Source organism: Oncorhynchus keta, chromosome 23 (genome assembly GCF_023373465.1).
Source record: "Oncorhynchus keta strain PuntledgeMale-10-30-2019 chromosome 23, Oket_V2, whole genome shotgun sequence".
NCBI classification, from domain to species: Eukaryota; Metazoa; Chordata; class Actinopteri; order Salmoniformes; family Salmonidae; genus Oncorhynchus; species Oncorhynchus keta.
In genome coordinates this window covers 43,778,048-43,802,347 of record NC_068443.1, presented here as the reverse complement: position 1 = coordinate 43,802,347, position 24,300 = coordinate 43,778,048, and the positions used below count along the sequence as shown (strand labels likewise).

Sequence of the window (24,300 nt, the reverse complement as noted above, 5' to 3'; positions counted from 1 at the left end):
GGGTGTAATGCAGAGGTACAATAACACTTTGAGCTGTTTTTAACTTCATTTGTTTTGAGTGTATCACCTTACTTATCTGCTCCAGTGTCAACCCGGCGCCTCTACTTACCAAGCCGACGTTTGACAAGTGGAGACAGACTAAAGTCTACATGAATATAATATATAATAACATACTGTATATAATTAGGATTTAAGCAATAGAACAATAGGTTTCTGTTGCAGCCTTATGTTACAGTGTTGGTTTTCATCCTTCCCTCTAATCAGGGACCGATTCAGCCCCCGCGACACCAGGTTAGTGGACCATCTCCTCAATCAATTACAGTAATATTAGGAAATGGTACCCTCAGCAAAAATCATAATGCATATGCTTAATCTACAGTCAAGAAGTCTAAAACACATTGGAGATTTCAAAAGCGAAATCTCTGAACCAAAATCGAAATATAAGTACGGAACAATTTACTGTAAATCGGTATGTGAACAAACGTGTCTTGGAAGACAATTCTGCTGAGAATAGAAAAAGTAATTTCCTTTGACTCATCCATTGTATACAGGACAGGTACATTCACAACTTCATAAATGACTAATATCCCTGAGAAGTTTAAAAAAAGTCTTTATGCATGCTGCAGGTTTGCACTGGCAAGAGGGGCAAAACACCCAAATGAATACGATAGAATATCACTCTGTTTTGCATACTGATTTCACGCACGTCACTTGTGGTTCAACTAAATTCTTCAAAAGCCTCTGCAGAACAACAGACTGTTACCAGACAGTTCCCTAAAGCAACTTAGCGATAAGGAAGCGACCAACAAGCATTTTGAATTCAAGCGCCTGATTGACATCTCACTCACAATAGCAGAGAACGACAGTAAGTCAAATTGTCTGAAAAGCTGGTCTCATGTTGTGTTCTATCAATAACGCCACGTATTACTATAAAGTAAGCACTTTAATGGTGTTGTAGTATTTCTGTCTGACTTTGTTTCTTTACATCATGCTCAGAAATAGATTAGCCACAGACAGGATGTGTGTTTGATATTTAGATACTTCACCGTCCTTCACTTATTTCTAAATGATGTGCAATCAAAACGCTAAGCGAGGACATTTCTAAATGTCCATTGTTTTGTGACGTTTCCGTCAGATTGACTGCAAAGTGACAAGATAAAACAAGGAGGATGTGTTCTTTGCAATGATATGCAAGTCTAGAGAAAATATAGAACTTGTGAAGCATTGACTATCGACAAGCAGGAGACTGTGAGAAATGGAGCATACATTACTATATAGGCCTGCCAATATTACACCATGACGAAGAGCTGTGCATTATTTTCCTGACGACTGTTGTTTTGCTCTTCCTGCTCTTTTCAGATGCCAATTATAGGTGACTTGGTGATGGCACCAATGGCTTCAGAGGTAAACAACTTATATATTTGTTACTACTATGTAAAAGATTGTGTGTGTTATATTTGTATGAAAAAGCTTTTTTTTTTTTTTTTTTTTTTTTTTTTTACATCAAATTTGTATTATTTAAATTCACAACTGTTTCAAGTGATCAATTACATACAATTTTTTTTTTGTCGCTCTTATGAAATAAAATATTGGAGACCCCTGGTCTATACTGTGTTTTCAGCTCGTATCATTTACTTGCACAATTGGTCCACATGTCCAACAAGCTACAGTATGCTTTCCTGTCTCATTCACAGGTGTATGACTATGACTCCAGCGTCACCCCCACGGCTGGTGAGGACGATCTGGAAGACTTTATGTGCGACAAATCTCCCGTCAGGGCGTTCCGAGGCCTGTACGAACCGCCTCTCTACTGGACCATCATCATCCTGGGCGGCCTGGGCAACCTGACCGTGGTTTGGATCTACCTGCACTTCCGCCAGCGTCTCAAGACCATGACCGACGTCTACCTGTTGAACCTAGCTGTGGCCGACCTCTTCTTCCTGGGCACTCTGCCCCTCTGGGCCGTGGAGGCCACCCAGGGATGGAACTTCAGCTCGGGTCTCTGCAAGGTCACCTCGGCCCTCTACAAGATCAACTTCTTCAGCAGCATGCTGCTGCTCACCTGCATCAGCGTTGATCGCTACGTGGTCATCGTCCAGACCACCATGGCCCAGAACTCCAAGAGACAGCGCCTGACCTGCAGCAAGTTGGTGTGCGCCTGCGTCTGGCTACTGGCCGTGTTGTTGGCCCTGCCCGAGTTCATGTTCGCCAACGTCAAGAAGCTGGAGGGCCGGGGCTACTGCACCATGGTCTACTGGAGTAACCAGGACAACCGCACCAAGATCCTGGTCCTGGGGCTTCAGATCTGCATGGGCTTCTGCCTGCCCCTCCTGGTGATGGTGTTCTGCTACTCCGGCATCATCCGCACCCTGCTCAAAACCCGCAGCTTCCAGAAACACAAGGCGTTGCGCGTGATCCTGGTGGTGGTGGCTGTGTTTGTCCTCTCCCAGTTGCCGTACAACAGCGTGCTGGTGATGGAAGCCACCCAGGCGGCCAACAGCACTGAGACAGACTGCAGTGCGGCAAAGCGGTTCAATGTGGTCGGCCAAGTGCTGAAGAGCCTGGCCTACACGCACGCCTGCCTCAATCCCTTCCTGTATGTGTTTGTGGGCGTACGCTTCCGCAGAGACATCCTCAAGCTTCTCCGCATCTACCACTGCTGGCCGGCCAAGGGGAAACTCCGCAAGATCCAGGGAGGCCCCGGGCGCTCCTCAGTTATGTCCGACACGGACACCACACAAGCACTCTCGCTTTGAAGGCACGCTCATAGTACAACCTTTCACTTGCGACCAGAAGTCCCTCATAATAATTGAGGTCTGTACAAACTTGTTTGCATACATGCTCTCTATTCCATGATGCAGAGGTTGTAATGTTTTTTCCCTCCCGGTTGCCCACTCTTGCATTAGACTTTTATCTTCTTTGATTATCCGACCATTGCTGAGGCTGAGGCAGTGACATGGGGAAGGAAGAGGTCCCTTTCTGAGAGCTGGGGGAATGTCGACAAAGACCTCTTGGGTACATTGCTAGAAGCGTCGGTTATGATGAGACTCTTCTTTGGCTGGTCCAAAGACCTTCTCATTTTTCCTAGTGACTTCTCAATTATTGCTGGATGGACATTCACAGTCTGGTTGGGGTTTTGTGTTTCACGATGCCAGGGATTGGAAAGAGCTAACCATGACAACATTGGTCCTGTACTGGTCTAATGCATTTGCAGTGGTCTATAATGTTCTGTCAATTCAGCCATGTTGTTTTTGTGGGTTTTTTTTGCATTAGTTTAGAAAGCAGAGAGATGGGAAAGAGAAGACACCTATTTTCTTTGCAATGATGGATTTTGTGACAGCATGGGCAGCGCCATTGTGGACTATCTCCATTTTAAAGTTTATTAGCAGTTTGTAAACAAACAGAAAAGGTCCATACTGTGCTGGATTGTGTATAGTCTGAAAACGTGTAAAGCTCTGCCGCTTTTTTGGCAAGTGTACCCTCTATCCATCTCTATGTTATGGATATTATTTGTATCAATTTCTTTGTCAGGAGCATATCAATAAACTTGTATATTCTTTGAAATACTTTCTAAGTAGGAAATACCATATTTGTGATGAGTATGTTTAGCATTCACAGTGAGAGTGAAATTGTCATTAACAAAAAGTTGTATAAAATGCCTATGATGTTCACAATGACAATTCTCAACATAATCATTGTAAATATACCCATGTCTTCAAAACAATTTAGGTCACTGTTATTGTGTCTCAAATGTGCATTAAGAAATAAACATCTACAGTCCCTCGCAAATGCACAAATACATGGAGTCATGCACAGACACAATTCCCAACAACAGATTGTTTTGTTGCTGTCAAAAAAGTATTACACAAATTTTTATACATAGCAGAAGGGGCTGGTGCTGGAGGCATACTCATGTGGTAGTTCATTGGCTCCATCTAGTGGCCAAATAGGGAAGCAGCAACCTGGGTCCCCAACAGACTTGTCTAATACATGTATGCGCAAACTTTTCCCTCCCCAGGATTTATTTCCTATGAGATTAAGAAAAACACAATGTTGCTCAAAATGAGTCAATAAGTCATAGCTTGATTGAGCCAAATGTCTTTTGGATAATTGATCAAATTATCAAAAATGATTTCATACCCAAATCTGTGCTTGGTTTTCCATCTAAAGGAGTGACCTATCAAGAATCAATCCCATTCTCTCAGCCTGCTGTACTTTTGTACACAAGGGGGGCACTCCAAAGCTTCCAAGTACTAAGACAGACAAAGATTAAAAGGTCAAGATTTCCATAGATACAGTATCTCAAAAATATGTCACCCCTTTAATTAAGTCATAAAGGAGGATGATTCGGAGACTATAGTACAATATTAATATCTGCATGTCAGAAACATGCAGAACAATTATCCAGACTATACAATGGCTTCTTAAAGTCCACATCTAAAAATACACTATACTAAAAGGACAAATGGGAATGGGAGGGTATCATGGTCATTTTTGTGGAGTGGGAAACCTTGCGCCAATCACAATGGAAATCAACAAGCTCATTGACTGAGGGAATTTGGAAGGAAAACATTATGCGCTTCTTTATCACTGCAGAAAAGTGTTATAGAACGGAGTGTTGGAGTAACAATGACCACATATTTTGTGAATGCCTTAATCTCGTAATAGTTCAACTGTTAATAGTTACTGAAAGAAGGGGGGACATTATTTAAATCATCGGGATATTACCGAATTATTAAGACCTTTGAGCTTTTTGACTCACTGAGTGTTTTATTTTTTGTTTTTCAACTTTTATTGTGCTCTTTGACTTGATACTTTTCATTGTCGACCTCTTGCGTATTCCCACTTAATTATGGTGGCAACTATGTCTATGAATGGACTTGTCGGTGTGACCTTGAGTGTTGCGTTGCATGATTAGACTTCTAGTCACCTTGTCCGGTGAGAGATTTACACGGTTATCAAAACGTCACGCCAGGGTAAGCCTACAGGAAACACAGCCCTTGGTTATCAAAACGTCACGCCAGGGTAAGTACAGGAAACACAGCCCTTGGTTATCAAAACGTACAGGAAACACAGCCCTTGGTTATCAGGAAAACAGCCCTTGGTTATCAAAACGTCACGCCAGGGTAAGCCTACAGGAAACACAGCCCTTGGTTATCAAAACGTCACGCCAGGGTAGGCCTACAGGAAACACAGCCCTTATTTTCAGTGTTTCTAAAATTTACTATGGGAAAAAATGAATGGAGGAAAAATGATTGGAACCATTTCCCTGTTTGAACGCAGTTTTATGGGTATTATGACACCTCCACTGTGGGGCCCTATTGGAATCTATTTCTTAATGCCATTTAGAAAGTATTGGCATGTATTTACAATTACTTCAAATACATATTGTTGGAAGTATTTGAAAGATAGTATTTTCAAATGAATATTTGAATTATTTGGATGTATTTTAAAATAGTTGTGAATGTACTCATTCATTCATTTGAAATAACAAACTACTTAACATGTAAAGGCCTCATTTAGCTTTTTAATAAAAAATATGGCTTATACTTCACATTGGTGTCTCATGAAAGAGAACAAGAAGCCATTTTCCATTTAAAAACCTTCAGAGTTTCAAAAATCTTGTCAGACATTGAGCAGTGTGATGTAGTCTGATAAAATAAAATTGTATTGTCACATAATTCGTAAGCAACAGGCACGGCAAGTGGTACTGGAGCGCCAAGTCTAGGTCCAAGAGGCTTCTAAACAGCTTCTACCCCCAAGCCATAAGACTCCAGAACATCTAATCAAATGATTACCCAGACTACTTGCATTTCCCCCCACTCTACCCACATGTATATATTACCTCAATTACCTCGACTAACCAGTGCCACTGCACATTGACTCTGTACCGGTACCCCCTGTATATAGCCTTGCTATTATTATTTTACTGCTAATCTTTAATTATTTGTTACTTTCTTTTTTTTGGGGGGGGGGTATTTTCCTTAAACTGCATTGTTGGTTAAGGGCTCGCAAGTAAGCATTTCACTGTAAGCTCCTGTTACACTGTAAGGTGATTTGATTTATTTGGACTAACAGTGAAATGCTTACAGGTCCTTTCCCAACAATGCAGAGAGAAAGAAAATAGAAAATAGAGAAATAATAGAAAAGTCAAACGAGTAATAATAAAAGTAATAATAAATACACAATGAGACGGATAACTCTGCTATATACAAGGCGTACCAGTACTGAGTCGTTGTGCAGGGGTATGAGGTAATTGAGGTAGATATGTACAGTGGGGCAAAAAAGTATTTAGTCAGCCACCAATTGTGCAAGTTCTCCCACACAGAAGCAGCCAGGGTCAATGCCCTACTCAATGGCACGTTGACAAATCTATCACCAGGCCAAAAAAAACGTGAACCCGAACCCTCCAAGATTCCCCCACAGTTACCCAATAGCTGTCCCTCGACCATTTGAGACCCCTCCCACATCCATCCCAAAGAAAGAACAAACACTTAGCTTCCTAGTACATATGGTAATTAAAACGTTTTATTGAATGAGTTTGAGGATTACCGTCAAAATGACTTGTTAATGGAGAAAATAGACATCGATGACAGGTGCATGGGCCCCCAGAGCTCATGGGCTCCTCCCTCCTTGCGGGGGTGTCCGGTACGCCAGTGACCTACATTCCACTATTTCATACAAAATAAAAATCACCACCCGATCCCACTACTTGACCCTAACTGATCCTACACCATGTCGACAGCCTGGGAGGACAGGACTCTTTCATTCAACACACCGTGTAACTTTGTGATTTACGTTCCATTTCTGCATTAGAGTTGATAACAATGTCAATGAATGGTAAGAAGCCAACCTTTTTTCAAGCACAAATTTGTATATCACTCTGTTTTGGCCTAGGCATACTACTCACTCTTGACCCATCATCCTTCCACTCTCTTCACTGCCTTAGCATATGACACCTCAATGCAGATGTACTACTACAACATCTACTCGAACCCTGGTAACCTCGACCGGTCTGTCTCGCACCGGGCACTTCTGATCCCAAGCAACATGGGCACCCCCACAATTTAGTTTTTTTCCACTGATACTACAGTCATGGTGTCACGTAGAGTAGGCCAGAAGGCTAAACTGGATAACCTAACCTCTATCAAAATAAAAAGATGGCGGAACCGCAAAAGTTCTTCTGTGCAAAGGTGTTTATTTACAAGTGAATTCCGGAACAAAAAACAGTACTGCCATCAACCGCTACCTTATGGGACAGCTTAAAAACAATGCTGCCCCATCCACAGCTCAATCCAAAATAACCTCTCTATGACTGAAAGAGAGGCTCCTTTTGTAGGGCTAGCCCCTCCCCTCAGAACAATTAACCCTGGTTAATTAATCAATTAATAATACAAACATACATTTTCCATGAACTAAACATACTAAAGGATATACATTGCAACACGGTTTTAAACAATATCACAACATAACATTTACAACATTACATCACTACTGACAATATCTTTCAATATGCCCATGTGCATTAATGAGCCATTTGGGACAGGCACTATAAAGCCAACCCAATTCCCTGAGCTCGGGTCCTTTTCCAGCATACCCGGAAGCTACAGAGATGGAGAGAGAGAAACAGAACAAACAAACAATGCGCTCATCCACAACATTGATAAGTATAAAATGCATGCACCAAGACAGAAGTTAATTTGTGTGTCGACCCACATTGTTAACTTATCTTATAATGGCGCAGGGAGGAGTGATGAATATGTGTGTGCGTTAAAGAACCAAATGCTGCCCGCGGCCAGTGACGGACTTCTACGTCACATTACCTTCCTCCTCTCCTGAAGCGACCATGTACGGGAGCCTTGATAGGTAGTCCGCAGTAACGTTCTCTTTTCCTGCCTTGTGACGGACACAGAACCTGAAGGGCTGGAGCTCCAGATACCACCTGGTCACACGAGAATTCCGGTCCTTCATGGTCTGGATCCAGGTCAGTGCTCTGTGGTCCGTGTGCAGGTCAAATTCCCTCCCAAGAAGGTAGTAACGGAGGCTATCTAGGGCCCACTTTATAGCCAGGCACTCCTTTTCGATTGTAGAATACCTGGTTTCCCTGGGCAACAGCTTCCGACTCAGGTACAGCACAGGAAGCTCTTCTCTTGGCTCCCCTTGGGCCAGTACAGCTCCAATTCCTACAGCCGAAGCGTCCACCTGCACGAGAAATCTCTTCTGAAAATCAGGGGTCTGGAGAACAGGGAATGAGCACAGTCGTTTTTTCAGTGTCATGAAGGCTTCCTCACACTCCTCAGTCCACTTCACAGGGTTGCTGGCCCCCTTCGAAGTGAGGTTGGTCAGAGGACAGCGATGGTCGAAAACTGTGGAATGAATCTCCGGTACCACCCTGCCAGACCTAGGAAGGACTTCACCTGTTTCTTGGTTCTGGGTTGAGGGCTATTCCTGATGGACTCCACTTTCTCCACCTGAGGCCGAACTTCACCCTTACCCAGCTGGTAACCCAGGTACTTTGTCTCCTGTTTCGCCCACTCACACTTCAGGAGGTTAAGCGTGAGGCCTGCTTCATGGATCTTCCCCAGGACTCTGCTAAGATGCTGTATGTGCTCCTCCCAGGAGTGGCTGTAGATCACCACGTCGTCCAAGTAAGCAGCACAGTAATCGTCACAGTCCTGGAGGACCTTGTCCATCAGCCTCTGGAAAGTCGCAGGGGCCCCATGAAGGCCAAACGGCATGACCTTGAACTGGAACAGGCCCATTGGCGTCCGGAATGCAGTGTAGGCCTTGGATTGTTCATCCAGGGGCACCTGCCAGTACCCTTTGCAGAGATCCAATGTGGTGATGTAATGAGCTCTACCTATTCTCTCCAGTAAGTCGTCAATGCGGGGCATGGGATAGGCATCAAACTGGGAGATGGCATTCACCTTACGGAAGTCCATGCAGACGCGCAAAGAGCCATCCTTCTTTGGGACAATGACAATAGGGCTGCTCCATTCACTTGAAGATGGCTCGACAACATCCATCTCTATCATGGTGTGGACCTCTACCTTGAGGGCTACCACCAGCCTCTCAGGCACACGGTAAGGATGCTGGCGGACAGGGTTCTGGCCAGGTTTCAAACGAATGACGTGTTCTAGGACTTTGGTTCTTCCTGGTCTCTGACTGAAGAGGGCCGGATACTTGCCAAACAGCTGCTTCAGCTCATCTTGCTTGTCTTCTTCCAGGTGAGCCAGTATGACTTCTGCTCGTTCTTTCCATGCCTCTGTGACCCCATCCGACTCATCCTCTTCTACTCTGCGGACCAGAAAGGACTTTCCTTTGGAGAGTTCCTCTCTCTCCTCCCAGGCCTTGAGAAGGTTCACATGGTAGGTTTGCTTCTTCTTACCCTTGTCCGGGTGCAGCACCTCGTAGGTCACTGGGCCCATCTTCCTCCCGATTAGGTACGGTCCTTGCCATTGTGCAAGGAGCTTGCTGGTAGACGAGGGAAGGAGGAGCAGGACTTTCTGTCCTGGCTCAAACTCTCTGTGGCGAGCATGATGGTCATAGCCTCTCTTCTGGGCCTTCTGGGCTTGCTGAAGGTTTGCTCTAGCTTCCTCTCGGTACCGTTCCAACCTGTCTCGCATCTGGAGGACATACTGGACAATCCCCTGTCCTGAGGTAGCTACTGGGGAACCTTCCCAGCACTTCTTCAGCAGGTCCAATGGTCCTTGCACTGGCCATCCATAGAGGAGTTCGAATGGCGAGAAACCTGTCGATGCCTGAGGCACCTCCCTGTAAGCAAAAAGCAGAAAGGGTAACCACTTATCCCAGTCTTTACCAGTGTCAGCCACAAACTTCCTCAACATGTTCTTGAGCGTTTGATTGAATCTCTCCACGAGCCCATCAGTTTGGGGATGGTAGGGAGTAGTCCTCAAACCTTTAATGCCCAGCTGTCGGTGGAGTTGAACCATCAGTCGCGAGGTGAAGTTTGTCCCTTGGTCCGTCAGGATTTCATCTGGGATTCCTACACGAGAGAAGAGCTGAACAAGAGCACTGATTATTTTGGAGTGGTTATGGAACGGAGTGGGAAGGCTTCTGGGAACCGGGTGGCATAGTCACAGATCACCAATATATACTTGTAACCTGCACTACTCTTCTCCAAGGGTCCAACAATGTCCATTGCAATTCTCTTGAATGGGGTAGAGATAACAGGCAGTGAACATAGAGGGAGCCCTTTCAGACCTACGGACAGCACTGGTTTTCTGGCACGTGGGGCATGATTTGCAGTATTTTTGTACATCAGTATACATGGAGGGCCAAAAGAAACGGGAGCCTAGCCTAAGATAGGTCTTATGTTGCCCTAGATGGCCTGCCCATGGAACTGTATGTGCAAGGTTGAGAACAAGTGGTCTACAGGTAGATGGCACCACCAACTTCCTGCTATCTGCCTCTGACCCAAGGTAGAGTATGTGGTTGTCTACTGTGTAAATCCCCCACATGAAGATTGACTGTCCCCAGCTAAGGCCTTGTCAAACAAACATTTCAAGGTTGCGTCAGACTTCTGCAGTGTAGCAAAATTTTGTGGAACATCCCATTGCACCTCTAACCCAGACACATCAGCAACAGGTACAGGGGTTCCCACAGTTATGTTCTCAACAGCAGACAAAATATACATCATGTTTTATCATATATTGGAAAAAGTGGTGTCCAATTATTTGGGTTGGATTACACGAATAAAGTTAAGTACATGGACAAAAGTGTTACGTATGTTTTAATACATTTCTGTTTTAAAATGTTTCTGAGAAATATCCACAGGGCCCATTGTTGTGGTTCTGTAGCTCAGTTGGTAGAGCATGGCACGTGTAACGCCAGGGTAGTGGGTTCGATTCCCGGGACCACCCATACGTAGAATGTATGCACACATGACTGTAAGTCGCTTTGGATAAAAGCGTCTGCTAAATGGCATATATTATTATTATTATATTACATATATATATAACATATATTGTTGAACATCTCTCTGGCCTTGAGAGACGGATGAAACCAAGACAGGGAAAATAAGTTCTGACTTACCCTGAAAAATAAACACAAAATTGCAACGTTAACACAGTGATATGAATCTGGCCATATTGATCAATAACAAGAAAAGCTATTTATTACCTTATTGTTGATGGTCACTTTGGCATAGATTTAGCCAAATTGTAACATATGTTCAATCTAAATGACCTAATACGATTGCCATCTATTTGACTTTGCTCAGAATCCTTAAGCAAAGCATTGAGTTCATGAACAAATCTCAAATGTCTATAATCGGTCCAAAATATCACCCAATGTGTCCAATACTGGCTCATTATGGTAACTACAGTAGTTTCTGCTAACATGTTTGAAAAATAACAGCAAATCAGATCATGACATCATGACTATAAAAGGTTGACTTCAAAATGACATCATACACAGCTTTCTGCTTAAAGAAAACAGAATAAGAAATATGGCAAAACTAATTGGCTCTTCCCAATCTGCACCCTCCCTTGAGCCTAGCCCAGATTGGGAAAAGCCTCAAGTAGCAATCTCAGAAGATTTGAATACTGTTGTTGATTTATGTATGCAGTAATTTGCCCCGTTTTGTATGATTGTCATACTGACGACTCCACCTTTATAAATACAGTAACTATCTCCAGAACAGAAACCTTTGTCCAGATGAGGTTCCTTGTGAGTTTCTTCTCTTAAAGTGGCAGCACCTAGAATATATAGAGAACAAACTAAAAGTATCTTGGTTCAACTTTAACACAGTTAAAAGACAAGATACCTGAAGCCTTGCTTGTAGTAATCTGGAACTAGTTTAGAGCCATTTAATTAACCAAACATCCACAGTCAGGTATATGAGCAGCTTGGAATTCTATTTTTAACCAGAAAGAGTAGATGTCATGTGGAGAAAAGGAAGGAGGCCATAAAAGTATTGTGAGAGAAAACGTATGGAAACAAACTTTTAAGGTATGTTATTATGAGTGTCTATTATAAATGCATTTAATAAAATAGTAAGTGAAAGTGATTCCACTTTTCTATCACCCCAGTGTTGTTTGCTTTTTGTATCTACCCATGCCATCAAAATGACCTTGATAAGTGGCTTTGTGGAGGTCTTGTCTCTCTGAAAGTGGAGCCCAGGCTGGAGAAGGTGCTGGGCTCTGTCTCGCTCTCAGCCACCACAGGAAACATCATTGTTGGGAAAAATATCAAACATCAGTTAGTGTCAGTAAAAAAAAAGTTGTCTTTTGTTTATTTGGTTTGAAACTAAACTTAGCATACAAGTGCCAAATCCTAGCTTGAGATCTGTGTTCGTCAAGTTATGCGCACAAATCAAGTTGGGATTCCAGCCTAAAAACTGCACAAAAAAGATGATGAAAACGAAAGTATTCTAGTTAAGGTTTGTGGATTAGTTTTAAAAATACAGAATTTCGGTTAATTGTTAGACACTTAAAGGGGCCTGAACATTGGCATGTGTATGTAGGGAAGACATTTGTGGAAAAGGCATAAATTCTCCACCAGCTACACGTGTGGACTCTTTTATTTCTGTTTTGCTCCTATAAGAACATTAAAATATATAACACAAAATAAAGTAGAGGCAATTACCGCTCATAACAAGCAGACTCAAAGCTCAGAGAAGAAATATCCCTGTGTCAAAAGACACCATGGTCATACAAAACATGAAAACCAATGATAAGAGGGAAACAAAACACTTAAATATCCTTCTTTTTTAGAGGAACACGCCTAAAATAATTGCAACACATGAGTTTGAATACATAGCAAGACTGCTATCCTCACATGCAGTTTATAACATTGTATCAAGGGAACACATGAAAAGCAAAAAGGTATTCGTTACAGGAGAGCAAGAAATTCTGAGCTGTTCCATTAAGATAAGTACACTGAAGGTGCTCTTGTCCATCATAGCTTGTTGGATGCAGCCCCCCCATACCCCAACTTCCTCTCCACAATCTGAGCTGTTCCATTAAGATAAGTACACTGAAGGTGCTCTTGTCCATCATAGCTTGTTGGATGCAGCCCCCCCATACCCCAACTTCCTCTCCACAATTTGGGTGCGTGACTTATATATATAATATAATATATATATATATGCCATTTAGCAGATGCTTTTATCCAAAGCGACTTACAGTCATGTGTGCATACATTCTACGTATGGGTGGTCCCGGGAATCGAACCCACTACCCTGGCGTTACAAGCGCCATGCTCTACCAACTGAGCTACAGAAGGACCACATCTACAGAAGTGACTTGATTAAGTTGACTTTTATCCAGTTTGTCTTTGACATATTTTTAAACAACATGTGAACCATGTCTATGGGGGCATCTGGCTAAAACAATGTGTACAATATTAAAATATATTTTAAAAATAAATAAACATACGAGGTAATAACCAGGTGAAGTTGATGGGTTTTGTTGTTTGGAAGAGGGGGGATAGCTTACCTTCAATGTACTGAAAGTGGTATACAATCTGCTTTAAACATGAGGGGCCATCCCTGCAGGTGGGCTCAAGTAGGACCCAAGGAACCCCAACCGTTTGGGTTTTCAGCACTGACAGACCTACAGGCAGCGGCAGAACGGGCATGCGGACCAGGGCCTGCACAGACACCAGGGTGGGTGGGGGAGCACTCTGGGTTTTCAATACCTGGGGGAGACGTAGATATACATATCATTTACACTGGCCCTGCACCACAACACAACACAGGACATGACAGGTAATAAACCGCATAGAATAATAGTAAGTCAAAGGAGCTGCCAAGTCTACAAGACTTCACCGTCTACAGACTGTACAAACATCCCATTCAAAAGGTTTAGGGCATTGGGTTGTGACCAATTGGGTTGCGACCAATTGGGTTGCGACCAATTGGGTTGCGACCAATTGGGTTGCGACCAATTGGGTTGCGACCAATTGGGTTGCGACCAATTGGGTTGCGAACAATTGGGTTACGACCAATTGGGTTACGACCAATTGGGTTGCGACCAATTGGGTTGCGACCAATTGGGTTACGAACAATTGGGTTACGACCAATTGGGTTGCGACCAATTGGGTTACGACCAATTGGGTTGCGAACAATTGGGTTACGACCAATTGGGTTACGTCCAATTGGGTTGCGACCAATTGGGTTGCGACCAATTGGGTTACGAACAATTGGGTTACGACCAATTGGGTTGCGACCAATTGGGTTACGACCAATTGGGTTACGACCAATTGGGTTACGAACAATTGGGCTGCGACCAATCAAACAAAGCCCAAGTTAAATAACTGTGATCATTATCTGGACCAACCTCCCTGCTCGTCACAGCCGTGGCAACTCATGAATGACAGTAAAACCCCAAACAATCGGAATTATGTTTTTACAGCTACAATATCATCCACCTTCAGTCACCTGCAAGGGGCCAATCAAAAACTGAAAATCCAAGTGGATGAATCTCAAACTCTTTATGAGTGCCTTACTGTCCATGAGATAGTGATGCGTCATTATAAGCTTTTTATCTGACTTGCAGGCAGGCGGAGATGGAAAATATGTTGTAAAGCAGGCATTCTGCTTGGAGCCCTACTATGGTTTACGGATGTGACAAATGGAAAATATGTTGTAAAGCAGGCATTCTGCTTGGAGCCCTACTATGGTTTACGGATGTGACAAATGGAAAATATTTCTTAATGTTCAAACTGCCATAAATAAAAAAAAAGCGTTTTCCCTCCGTTAAAACGATAAGAACATTCCATGTCAAATCATATTGCATGGTATGACCACTAGGGGGCAATGAAGTTCTACCGTGGGTTTACAGTAGGTGGCATCTGGAATAGGCTTCTGCAGGAGAAATTACGATCCGACCGCTCCCTCTACACACATGCACGCTGCGCACCCAAGCTCCCATTAGGCCTTAAAAGTCTAATACAGACATTTTTATCTCAATATCAAATCATTTCTGGGTACCTTACCGTGAATGTTTTCAATTAAAATGGTCAAAAAGAAACAAAAATAGCTTCTTAGCTAACAGCAATTTCACAAGCAAGAATTTTGCTAGGACTGTCTGGGAGTGGTCTTAGTGGGGAAGGGAAAACTGAAAACGAACCGTTATTGGTAGAGAGGTTTGGAACTCTTTCTTATTGGTCTTAACTAATTTCCCGCCCAGTGATGTCACCAGGCAGGCCAAAACTTAATCTCACCAAAACAGGTTGAAATGTCAGGCTGTCTTCTCAAACAGCTCGTACACTAAAAGGGCATTATCATCATTTTCACAATTTCATAGTATTAATGTCTATAAAAATGTATCGAACTGATGGGATACACAAACAAAACTGTAGACAAACTACGTTCCTTGCCGAATCACGACAGCTTTATCACAAATTCAAAACGGACTGGTTGATTAACGTAGGGAAATGTGTTCCAGCCACGCGCTGCAGATTTGGAATAACTGCAGTGCTATTTTAGGCTTTTCTGTGAACTGCTATAGTGTTCCATTTAGAATAGCTTACAACCCCCCCTAAACCTAGGCAGGTTCCATAATAAAATATGAAACAAAAACATTATTTTGATGAAGGCAAATTGTGTATTCAATAGTCTAGGGGCCTACTTTATTTCATGATTAACAAAAGCCTGCCACCAAGTCTAAGCTCACAAATAAACCACAGGGCAAAATAAATCCCACTAAATACAGGTTGGTTAAAAAGGGAATCATTTTAGCTTTCTAATGCTGTTAACTATATGTCTCAACTACCATTATGAAAGGAATAACACCCTGTTGAAATGGGGAGTAAACTGTGAAATTTATGAGAAAGACGCACCCGTTTCAGTAGCGTGAGTCGAGGCTCAAATGGCGTTTGCAGTTCTTCATTTAACAAATGACCTCACAACTCAAATAGTCCATTGAAAACAGATGCATAACGACTGTAATAAGCACTTCTTTTCAAACTGTTAACGACGATGACGTGCGGATGCACATCCCCTCTTACTAACGTTACAGCATTGTTGTGTTAGGTAGGCCTATTCCCTTTATGATGAGCAGGACCTGTTAGTGGTAGTTTTGTGATAACTGCACTGGGATTTACATTTTGTAGAGAAAAAAAAACGCAGTTTCATTTTTTCCTTAACGTTAAGGATTCAATTTCGATTAAACATATAAATGGTCACACCCCTACTATGGTTATATAATACAAGTCCTTAGATCAATGTACAACGGGAGAGCATGTGTGTGTTGTTCAAACAGGGGAAGAAAGATAATACTACTTCCTCTCCATCAGCAGAGTCTGCCAGCTCAAATAAAGCCATTTCTTGGGCTGGGGTGGGGTCCAACCATAGTCAAACTAGGGACTCAGTACTAGCTTCTGGATGTGTCAATCAATCAATGCATGACTGTGAGTGGCACAGTAAGAGATGCTCAGAAGATCTTCTCCTGGATGTAGGGGTGCTGCAGGGCCTGGTTGATGCTGATCCTCTTGGCCGGGTCCAGCATAAGGGTCAGGTCCAGCAGGTCCTTGAGCTGGGCAACCTTCTTGCGCTGGTCTTCAGGGAGACGCTGGCAGCCCACCATGTCAGCCAGCAGCTCCTTGGTGGGGTTGATGGTGCTCATCACTGTCACCTTCTCCTGTGGATAGGTGGGACAGAAGAAGGACAGAGGTGGTACAGTGGGGATGGAAAGAGGGGAGTCATGAAAGAAAGGGAGGGCATGCGATAGAGAGAGAAAGATAGAGTGTGTGGGTGGGGTGGGGAAAGGGATCCGTGTTGAGGAAGAACAGATATGAGTGTGTGGGTGGGGTGGGGAAAGGGATCAGTGTTGAGGAAGAACAGATAGAGTGTGTGGGTGGGGTGAAAGGGACCAGTGTTGAGGAAGAACAGATATGAGTGTGTGGGTGGGGTGGGGGGTTGAGGAAGAACAGGAAAGGGATCCGTGTTGAGGAAGAACAGATATGAGTGTGTGGGTGGGGTGGGGAGGGATCAGTGTTGAGGAAGAACAGTGAGTGTGTGGGGGGTGGGGAAAGGGATCCGTGTTGAGGAAGAACAGTGTGTGGGTGGGGTGGGGAAAGGGATCCGTGTTGAGGAAGAACAGATATGAGTGTGTGGGTGGGGTGGGGAAAGGGACCAGTGTTGAGGAAGAACAGATATGAGTGTGTGGGTGGGGGTGGGGAAAGGGACCCAGTGATTGGAGGAAGAACAGATATGAGTGTGTGGGTGGGGTGGGGAAAGGGACCCGTGTGAGGAAGAACAGATATGAGTGTGGGGTGGGGTGGGGAAAGGGATCAGTGTTGAGGAAGAACAGATATGAGTGTGGGTGGGGTGGGGAAAGGGGGTGAGGAAGGGAAAGGGACCAGTGTTGAGGAAGAACAGATATGAGTGTGTGTGTGGGGAAAGGGGGTGAGGAAGAACAGATATGAGTGTGGGGTGGGGAAAGGGATCCGTGTTGAGGAAGAACAGATGAGTGTGTGGGTGGGGTGGGGAAAGGGATCCGTGTTGAGGAAGAACAGATATGAGTGTGTGGGTGGGGGGAAAGGGATCAGTGTTGAGGAAGACAGATATGAGTGTGTGGGTGGGGTGGGGTGGGGAAAGGGACCAGTGTTGAGGAAGAACAGATATGAGTGTGTGGGTGGGGTGGGGAAAGGGATGTGAGGAAGAACAGATATGAGTGTGTGGGTGGGGTGGGGAAAGGGATCCGTGTTGAGGAAGAACAGATATGAGTGTGTGGGTGGGGGGTGGGGAAAGGGATCCGTGTTGAGGAAGAACAGATATGAGTGTGTGGGTGGGGTGGGGAAAGGGATCCGTGTTGAGGAAGAACAGATGGGGAAAGGGATCCGTGTTGAGGAAGAACAGATATGAGTGTGTGGGTGGGGTGGGGAAAGGGATCCGTGTTGAGGAAGAACAGATATGAGTGTGTGGGTGGGGTGGGGAAAGGGATCAGTGTTGAGGAAGAACAGATATGAGTGTGTGGGTGGGGTGGGGAAAGGGACCAGTGTTGAGGAAGAACAGATATGAGTGTGTGGGTGGGGTGGGGAAAGGGATCAGTGTGGAGGAAGAACAGATATGAGTGTGTGGGTGGGGTGGGGAAAGGGATCCGTGTTGAGGAAGAACAGATATGAGTGTGTGGGTGGGGTGGGGAAAGGGACCAGTGTTGAGGAAGAACAGATATGAGTGTGTGGGTGGGGTGGGGAAAGGGATCCGTGTTGAGGAAGAACAGATATGAGTGTGTGGGTGGGGGGAAAGGGATCAGTGTTGAGGAAGAACAGATATGAGTGTGTGGGTGGGGTGGGGAAAGGGATCCGTGTTGAGGAAGAACAGATATGAGTGTGTGGGTGGGGTGGGGAAAGGGATCCGTGTTGAGGAAGAACAGATATGAGTGTGTGGGTGGGGGGGAAAGGGATCCGTGTTGAGGAAGAACAGATATGAGTGTGTGTGGGTGGGGGGGAAAGGGATCAGTGTTGAGGAAGAACAGATATGAGTGTGTGGGTGGGGTGGGGAAAGGGATCCGTGTTGAGGAAGAACAGATATGAGTGTGGGTGGGGTGGGGAAAGGGATCCGTGTTGAGGAAGAACAGATATGAGTGTGTGGGTGGGTGGGGTGGGGAAAGGGATCCGTGTTGAGGAAGAACAGATATGAGTGTGTGGGTGGGGTGGGGAAAGGGATCCAGTGTTGAGGAAGAACAGATATGAGTGTGTGGGTGGGGTGGGGAAAGGGGGGTGGGGAAAGGGATCAGTGTTGAGGAAGAACAGATATGAGTGTGTGGGTGGGGTGGGGAAAGGGATCAGTGTTGAGGAAGAACAGATATGAGTGTGTGGGTGGGGTGGGGAAAGGGATCCAGTGTTGAGGAAGAACAGATATGAGTGTGTGGGTGGGGTGGGGAAAGGGAGTGTTGAGGAAGAACAGATATGATGGGGAAAGGGATCAGTGTTGAGGAAGAACAGATATGAGTGTGTGGGTGGGGTGGGGAAAGGGACCAGTGTTGAGGAAGAACAGATATGAGTGTGTGGGTGGGGTGGGGAAAGGGATCCGTGTTGAGGAAGAACAGATATGAGTGTGTGGGTGGGGTGGGGAAAGGGATCCGTGTTGAGGAAGAACAGATATGAGTGTGTGGGTGGGGTGGGGAAAGGGACCAGTGTTGAGGAAGAACCAAGGAGGAAAACAAACCATTTCATAAGAAGAGAGAAAAGAAAGGAAAAATAAAATTGGCATAGAGATGTAGAGGGGGTGATTGGAACAGCAGGAAAAGGAGAATGAACAATGGGCTTAGCTAACTTTGCACAAAATGGAAATATACTGAACAAAAATATGACCGCATCATGTACAGTGCTGGTCCCATGTTTCATGAGATGAAATAAAAGATCCCAGAAATGTTCCATACACACAAATTTTGTGCACCATTTTTTTTTTATATATCCCTGTTAGTGAGCATTTCTCCTTTGCCAAGGTAATCCATTCACCTGACAGTTGTGGCATATCAAGAAGCTGATTAAACAGTATGATCATTACACAGGTGCACCTTATGCTAAGGACAGACAAAAGGCCACTAAAATGTACCGTTTTGTCACACAACACAATGTCATAGATGTCTCAAGTTGAGGGAGCGTGCAATTGGCAAGCTGACTGCAAGAATGCCCGCCAGAGCTGTTGCCAGAACATGTAATGTTCATTTCTCCACCATAAGCCGCTTCCAACGTTGTTTTAGATCATTTGCCAGTATGTCCAACTGGCTTCACAACCGCAGACCACAAGTCTACCCAGGGCTGAGCACATTCCCAGTCATTAGGGCCTAATCAATTTATTTCAATTGACTGATATCCTTATATAAACTGTAACTCAGTAAATTCTTTGAAATCATTTCATGTTGCATTTATATTTTTGTTCAGTCTAAAATCAGTTGACTGATACCAGAGGGGTTTTCATGCAAACATTCCCACTCCGAGACAACAACCTACCCTTTCAGTGACTTTGTCTACTTCTGTGTACAGGAAGTTGAGGTTCTGGTCAAAGTGCTGGTCGCCTTTCCTGATCATCTGTGAAGGGGTAGAAAGATATCAGTTGGGATCAATTCCATTTCAAATTGATCTGTCCACAGGAAGAAACCAGAAACTCAAGTTTCCTCATTGACAGGAAACTTCATTGATACTCAGAATTTTTATTTAACTTCTGAATAAATAGTTTTTCTTTCTGTACATTTCCCGTAGTAGAGGGGGAAGGGTGTGTTTCTGGATGGACCCTACAGTACAGTTGGTCTCACCTTGTTGGGCATCTTGCCCTTGATGTCCATGGCGAGCTTAATCATGTGGTTGTTGGTTTTCCCTGGGAAAAGTATCTTGCCCGTGTACAGCTCATACAGAGTGCAGCCAACGGACCACATGTCGATCCCATAGTCGTAAGGCTTCCCGATGACTGCAAGGAAAGATGTAGGCTTTAGGGGACTATGACAAATGAGTATGTTTGATCAGTGAGTGATGTGCTCATAAGGGCACACCTTCTCAAAAATATTCAAAATAATCTGTTTTCTTCCGTTTGGTGCCGACTAAACATGACAGTTGTACATTTTCCCTACAAGTTAAGACCTACAGCAGTGGTCACCAACTGGTTGTGGAGAGCTTCTGGATGCACTAATTCAACTAATCAAGGACATGATGAGAGGTGATTAGTTTAATGTAGTTAATGTAGTTTGTGCTGGGATGCAAAAGCCTGCACACTAAGTATAGTGGTACTTCAGGTCAAGGGTTGCTGATAAAAAGTTGAGAGGATTCGTTCTAAACCAATCCAAAGAGAAGAAAATAAAAAAAAACAGAGGAGAAGAACACAAAAGTTTATAAGAAAAGCGAAGACTCACTAATCTCCGGCGCCCTGTAGAACCGGCTGACCAAGTAGGGCGTGATGTCATTCTCTGCCACGTGCGACGCTGAACCAAAGTCACAGAGCTTGAGGATGGTTTTCGACTCGTTGACCTGTCGAAAACAAACTAATCAAAAAAATATGCCACTCGACCCATGTGTGAAACTCCAGCCAGCATGTTTCAAAAGGTCAATGGTGATGGCAAATCTCCCAGCATTCCCCTTCCACCAAATGCATTTATTGTAGAGTTCAAAGCACAATGACGGACCACATGCTATCAAAAGAACTGAGATGCAGAAGTGAATAACCCTATTTCACTATTACGTCCCTGTGGAAAAGGAGTGCTGCGTGCCACAGTCACAGGTCAGTAAATACTAGTCAGCAAGCATCTAGTTATTTACTGGCTAGTTAGCAAGTGAGACAACCCTGCTGTAAACTAAACTCTTAGGTAAGTGATACAATTTTAAATGTACTGTATCTAATTTATAGCCAGAGCATTGACATTGTACAACGGTCATCTCTAGTTAACAGTGTTAAACCCCCCCAAAAGATCACATTGTTCACACAATTAGGCTAAACTGAGGTGCACTGGGCCACGGCTGGTCACATGACCGGGCAAAACAGGTCAGGGCAGAGTGCCAGAGTGCCTCGTGTAATAGTATAATTTTAAACCGTCCCCTGACCCATACCCGGGGCGCGAACCAGGGACCCTCTGCACACATCAACAACAGTCATCCACGAAGCATCGTTACCCATCGCTCCACAAAAGCCGCGGCCCTTGCAGAGCAAGGGGAACTACTACTTCAAGGTCTCAGAGCAAGTGACGTAACCGATTGAAACGCTATTTAGCGCGCACCGCTAACTAAGCTAGCCGTTTTACATCCGTTACACTCGGTTATCAGCGCCAACAAGACAGCATAATGGATCATTCAGAATCATACAACAATATAGCAGATGCGCAAAATGGGTTCAGAAAGAAACAAAGTTGCCTGGAATACACCTCCCGATTTACCACAATCAGATTCAAATAAAAAAATGAACAAGTCCACTTACTGTTCTTTAATAGATTTTTCTAAAGCCTTTGACCACAATGACATATGGGACAAGCTGGAGTCAAATTGGTCTAAATGGTAACATCCTGAAATGCCTTATGTACTGTCTAACTGGCTAACTGACAGGTTACCTGTTGACATTGGAGGGAAACAGGGTTGCATTTAATCACCTATTCTGTTCTCAATGTACATTAATGATCTCACTCTGGCCATCAAAGCTCGAGGAAAAGGTCTTAACAATGAACGAGTGTCTACTCTTTTATATACAGATGACATCGTATTGATCTCTGAAACTGAAGATGAGGTAAGATTTTTTTTATATTGCTTTTAACTGGTGTGAACAATCAATGTAGACAAAACGTAGGTAGTGCACTATAGGAATAATAAACTGTGCACCTACTGCCTATGTACGTACAGTTTTATCGAAGTGATATCAAAGCTCTTTAGTTAAATTTAGATGTGGAGTGGCCCCTTTCGCCATTGAGACTCGTCGATACACAAACATTCCCTTACATAAACGTGTTTGTACTTCTTGGAACAAGGGTTCAATTGAAACAGAAGCTCATGTCTTGCTTTACTGTGGGTTATAAAACAACATTAGGGATGATGTTTTTAGTTAGCTGTCCAGACAAAATTATAATTAACAGTCTAGATTAAACAAATAAATTGGGTGACATTTTATCGACGAACTGCAAAAATCGCTGAAGTTGGAGACTTTTATCTCCCTCACCAACTTCAAACATCAGCTATCCGAGCAGCTAACCGATCGCTGCAGCTGTACATAGTCTATAGGTAAATAGCTCACCCATTTTCACCTACCTCATTCCCATACTGTTTTTATACTGTTTTTATTTATTTACTTTTCTGCTCTTTTGCACACCAATATCTCTACATGTACATGACCATCTGATCATTTATCACTCCAGTGTTAATCTGCAAAATTGCAATTATTCTACCTCCTCATGCCTTTTGCACACAATGTATATAGACTCCCCTTTTTTTCCTACTGTGTTATTGACTTGTTAATTGTATACTCCATGTGTAACTCTGTGTTGTCTGTTCACACTGCTATGCTTTATCTTGGCCAGGTCGCAGTTGCAAATGAGAACTTGTTCTCAACTCACCTACCTGGTTAAATAAAGGTGAAATAAAATAAAATAAAAAATAAAAATCGTCAAGTAATAATAATTTAAATACACCAAAGCCTGCCACATTATCCCACAGTGGAGACGTTTCTTTATACGTGCTTAATTGTCCTTTTATCTTCTGTCCTCAGTTTTTTTTGTTTATGCACACATGCGTATAGATGACGTAATGAATTATAGATGACGCCTTTACCATGTTTCATAATGATCGTTATAGTCTCAAAACTACATTTGATCACAATGTGTTTAAAAACAAACAAATCTGACACTTTAATACTCTCTTTGGGTGCTTTGGTTGGTGAGAGGAGACGCACCAGGATGTTGTCAGGTTTGATATCGGCGTGCAGGATGTGGCAGCGTTTCAGCAGCTTCAGGGCCAGAAAGAGCTGCTGGCTGTAAGAGCGCACCGCCTTGATGTGGAGGCCCACGTCTTTGCCATACTTCTTCAGTACCTCGCGCAGGTTCATACTGAGGAGTAGAGAGAGATGACACTTACAATCTAGAGGTGCATTGTGCAAAGCTATGGCGTAGTGGTAACGCTCCCTGGCATATCACATATACCCACTGGAGACCAGGGTTCAATCCCTGTGACCACCCTTCCCACTGTTTTTACCACTTGCCTGTCACCCCACTTAATTTCCTGTTTTTGTAAAGTAACTGTCCAGTGCCCTCTGCTTAATGTGAGTCTGGAAGGAGAGTTTACAGTCTAACCAGACACCTAGGTATTTGTAGTTGTCCACATATTCATATTCCACAAGTCATTCTAAGCCTATGTAGATATTCCATTAAAAATCCAGCTACAATAGTCATTTACAACATTAACATTTACATTTAAGTCATTTAGCAGACGCTCTTATCCAGAGCGACTTACAAATTGGACAACAATGTCTACACTGTACTTATGATCGATTGTATGTTATATTAATGACAAAAAGGTGTTTTTGTCATTAAGTTTACATACACCTTAGCCAAATACATTTAAACTCATTTTTTTCACAATTCCTGACATTTAATCCAAGTACAAATTCCCTGTCTAGGTCAGTTAGGATCACCACTTTATTTTAAGAATGTGAAATGTCAGAATAATAGTAGTGATTTATTTCAGCTTTAATTTCTTTCAGCACATTCCCAGTGGGTCAGAAGTTTACATACACTCAATTAGTATTTGGTAGCATTACCTTTAAATTGCTTAACTGTGGTCAAACGGTTTGGGTAACCTTCCACAAGCTTCCCACAATAAGTTTTTGAGTTTTGGCCCATTCCTCCTGACACAGCTGGTGTA

General features: G+C 43.6%; 2 protein-coding genes across 3 annotated transcripts in view; one reads left to right on the top strand and one right to left on the bottom strand.

Moving 5' to 3' along the window:
* The first annotated feature begins 709 nt into the window (after positions 1 to 709).
* Positions 710 to 3,789, top strand: ccr9a (chemokine (C-C motif) receptor 9a). The gene is made up of 3 exons (XM_035800670.2): positions 710 to 865; positions 1,360 to 1,404; positions 1,695 to 3,789. The coding sequence occupies exons 2-3, from the start codon at positions 1,360 to 1,362 to the stop codon at positions 2,754 to 2,756; spliced, it is 1,107 nt and encodes a 368-aa protein (XP_035656563.1). The 5' UTR covers positions 710 to 865; the 3' UTR covers positions 2,757 to 3,789.
* Positions 3,790 to 13,221: 9,432 nt separating this feature from the next.
* Positions 13,222 to 24,300, bottom strand: part of LOC118402457 (serine/threonine-protein kinase PRP4 homolog) — a 44,463-nt gene continuing 33,384 nt past the window's right edge. Inside the window, exons 11-16 of one of the 2 annotated variants that reach the window (XR_008077518.1) lie at positions 23,333 to 23,486; positions 20,820 to 20,934; positions 20,229 to 20,380; positions 19,927 to 20,004; positions 15,808 to 16,607; positions 13,222 to 13,662 (exon numbers count right to left, since the gene is read on the bottom strand). Coding sequence is in view for 1 of the 2 variants with exons in the window: in XM_052477290.1 (XP_052333250.1) it covers positions 16,401 to 16,607; positions 19,927 to 20,004; positions 20,229 to 20,380; positions 20,820 to 20,934; positions 23,333 to 23,486 (706 nt within the window). In the remaining variant the exon portion in view is untranslated. Of the gene's footprint in view, positions 13,663 to 15,575; positions 16,608 to 19,926; positions 20,005 to 20,228; positions 20,381 to 20,819; positions 20,935 to 23,332; positions 23,487 to 24,300 lie in introns of those variants that run through there. The other variant, XM_052477290.1, reaches the window with a different exon arrangement.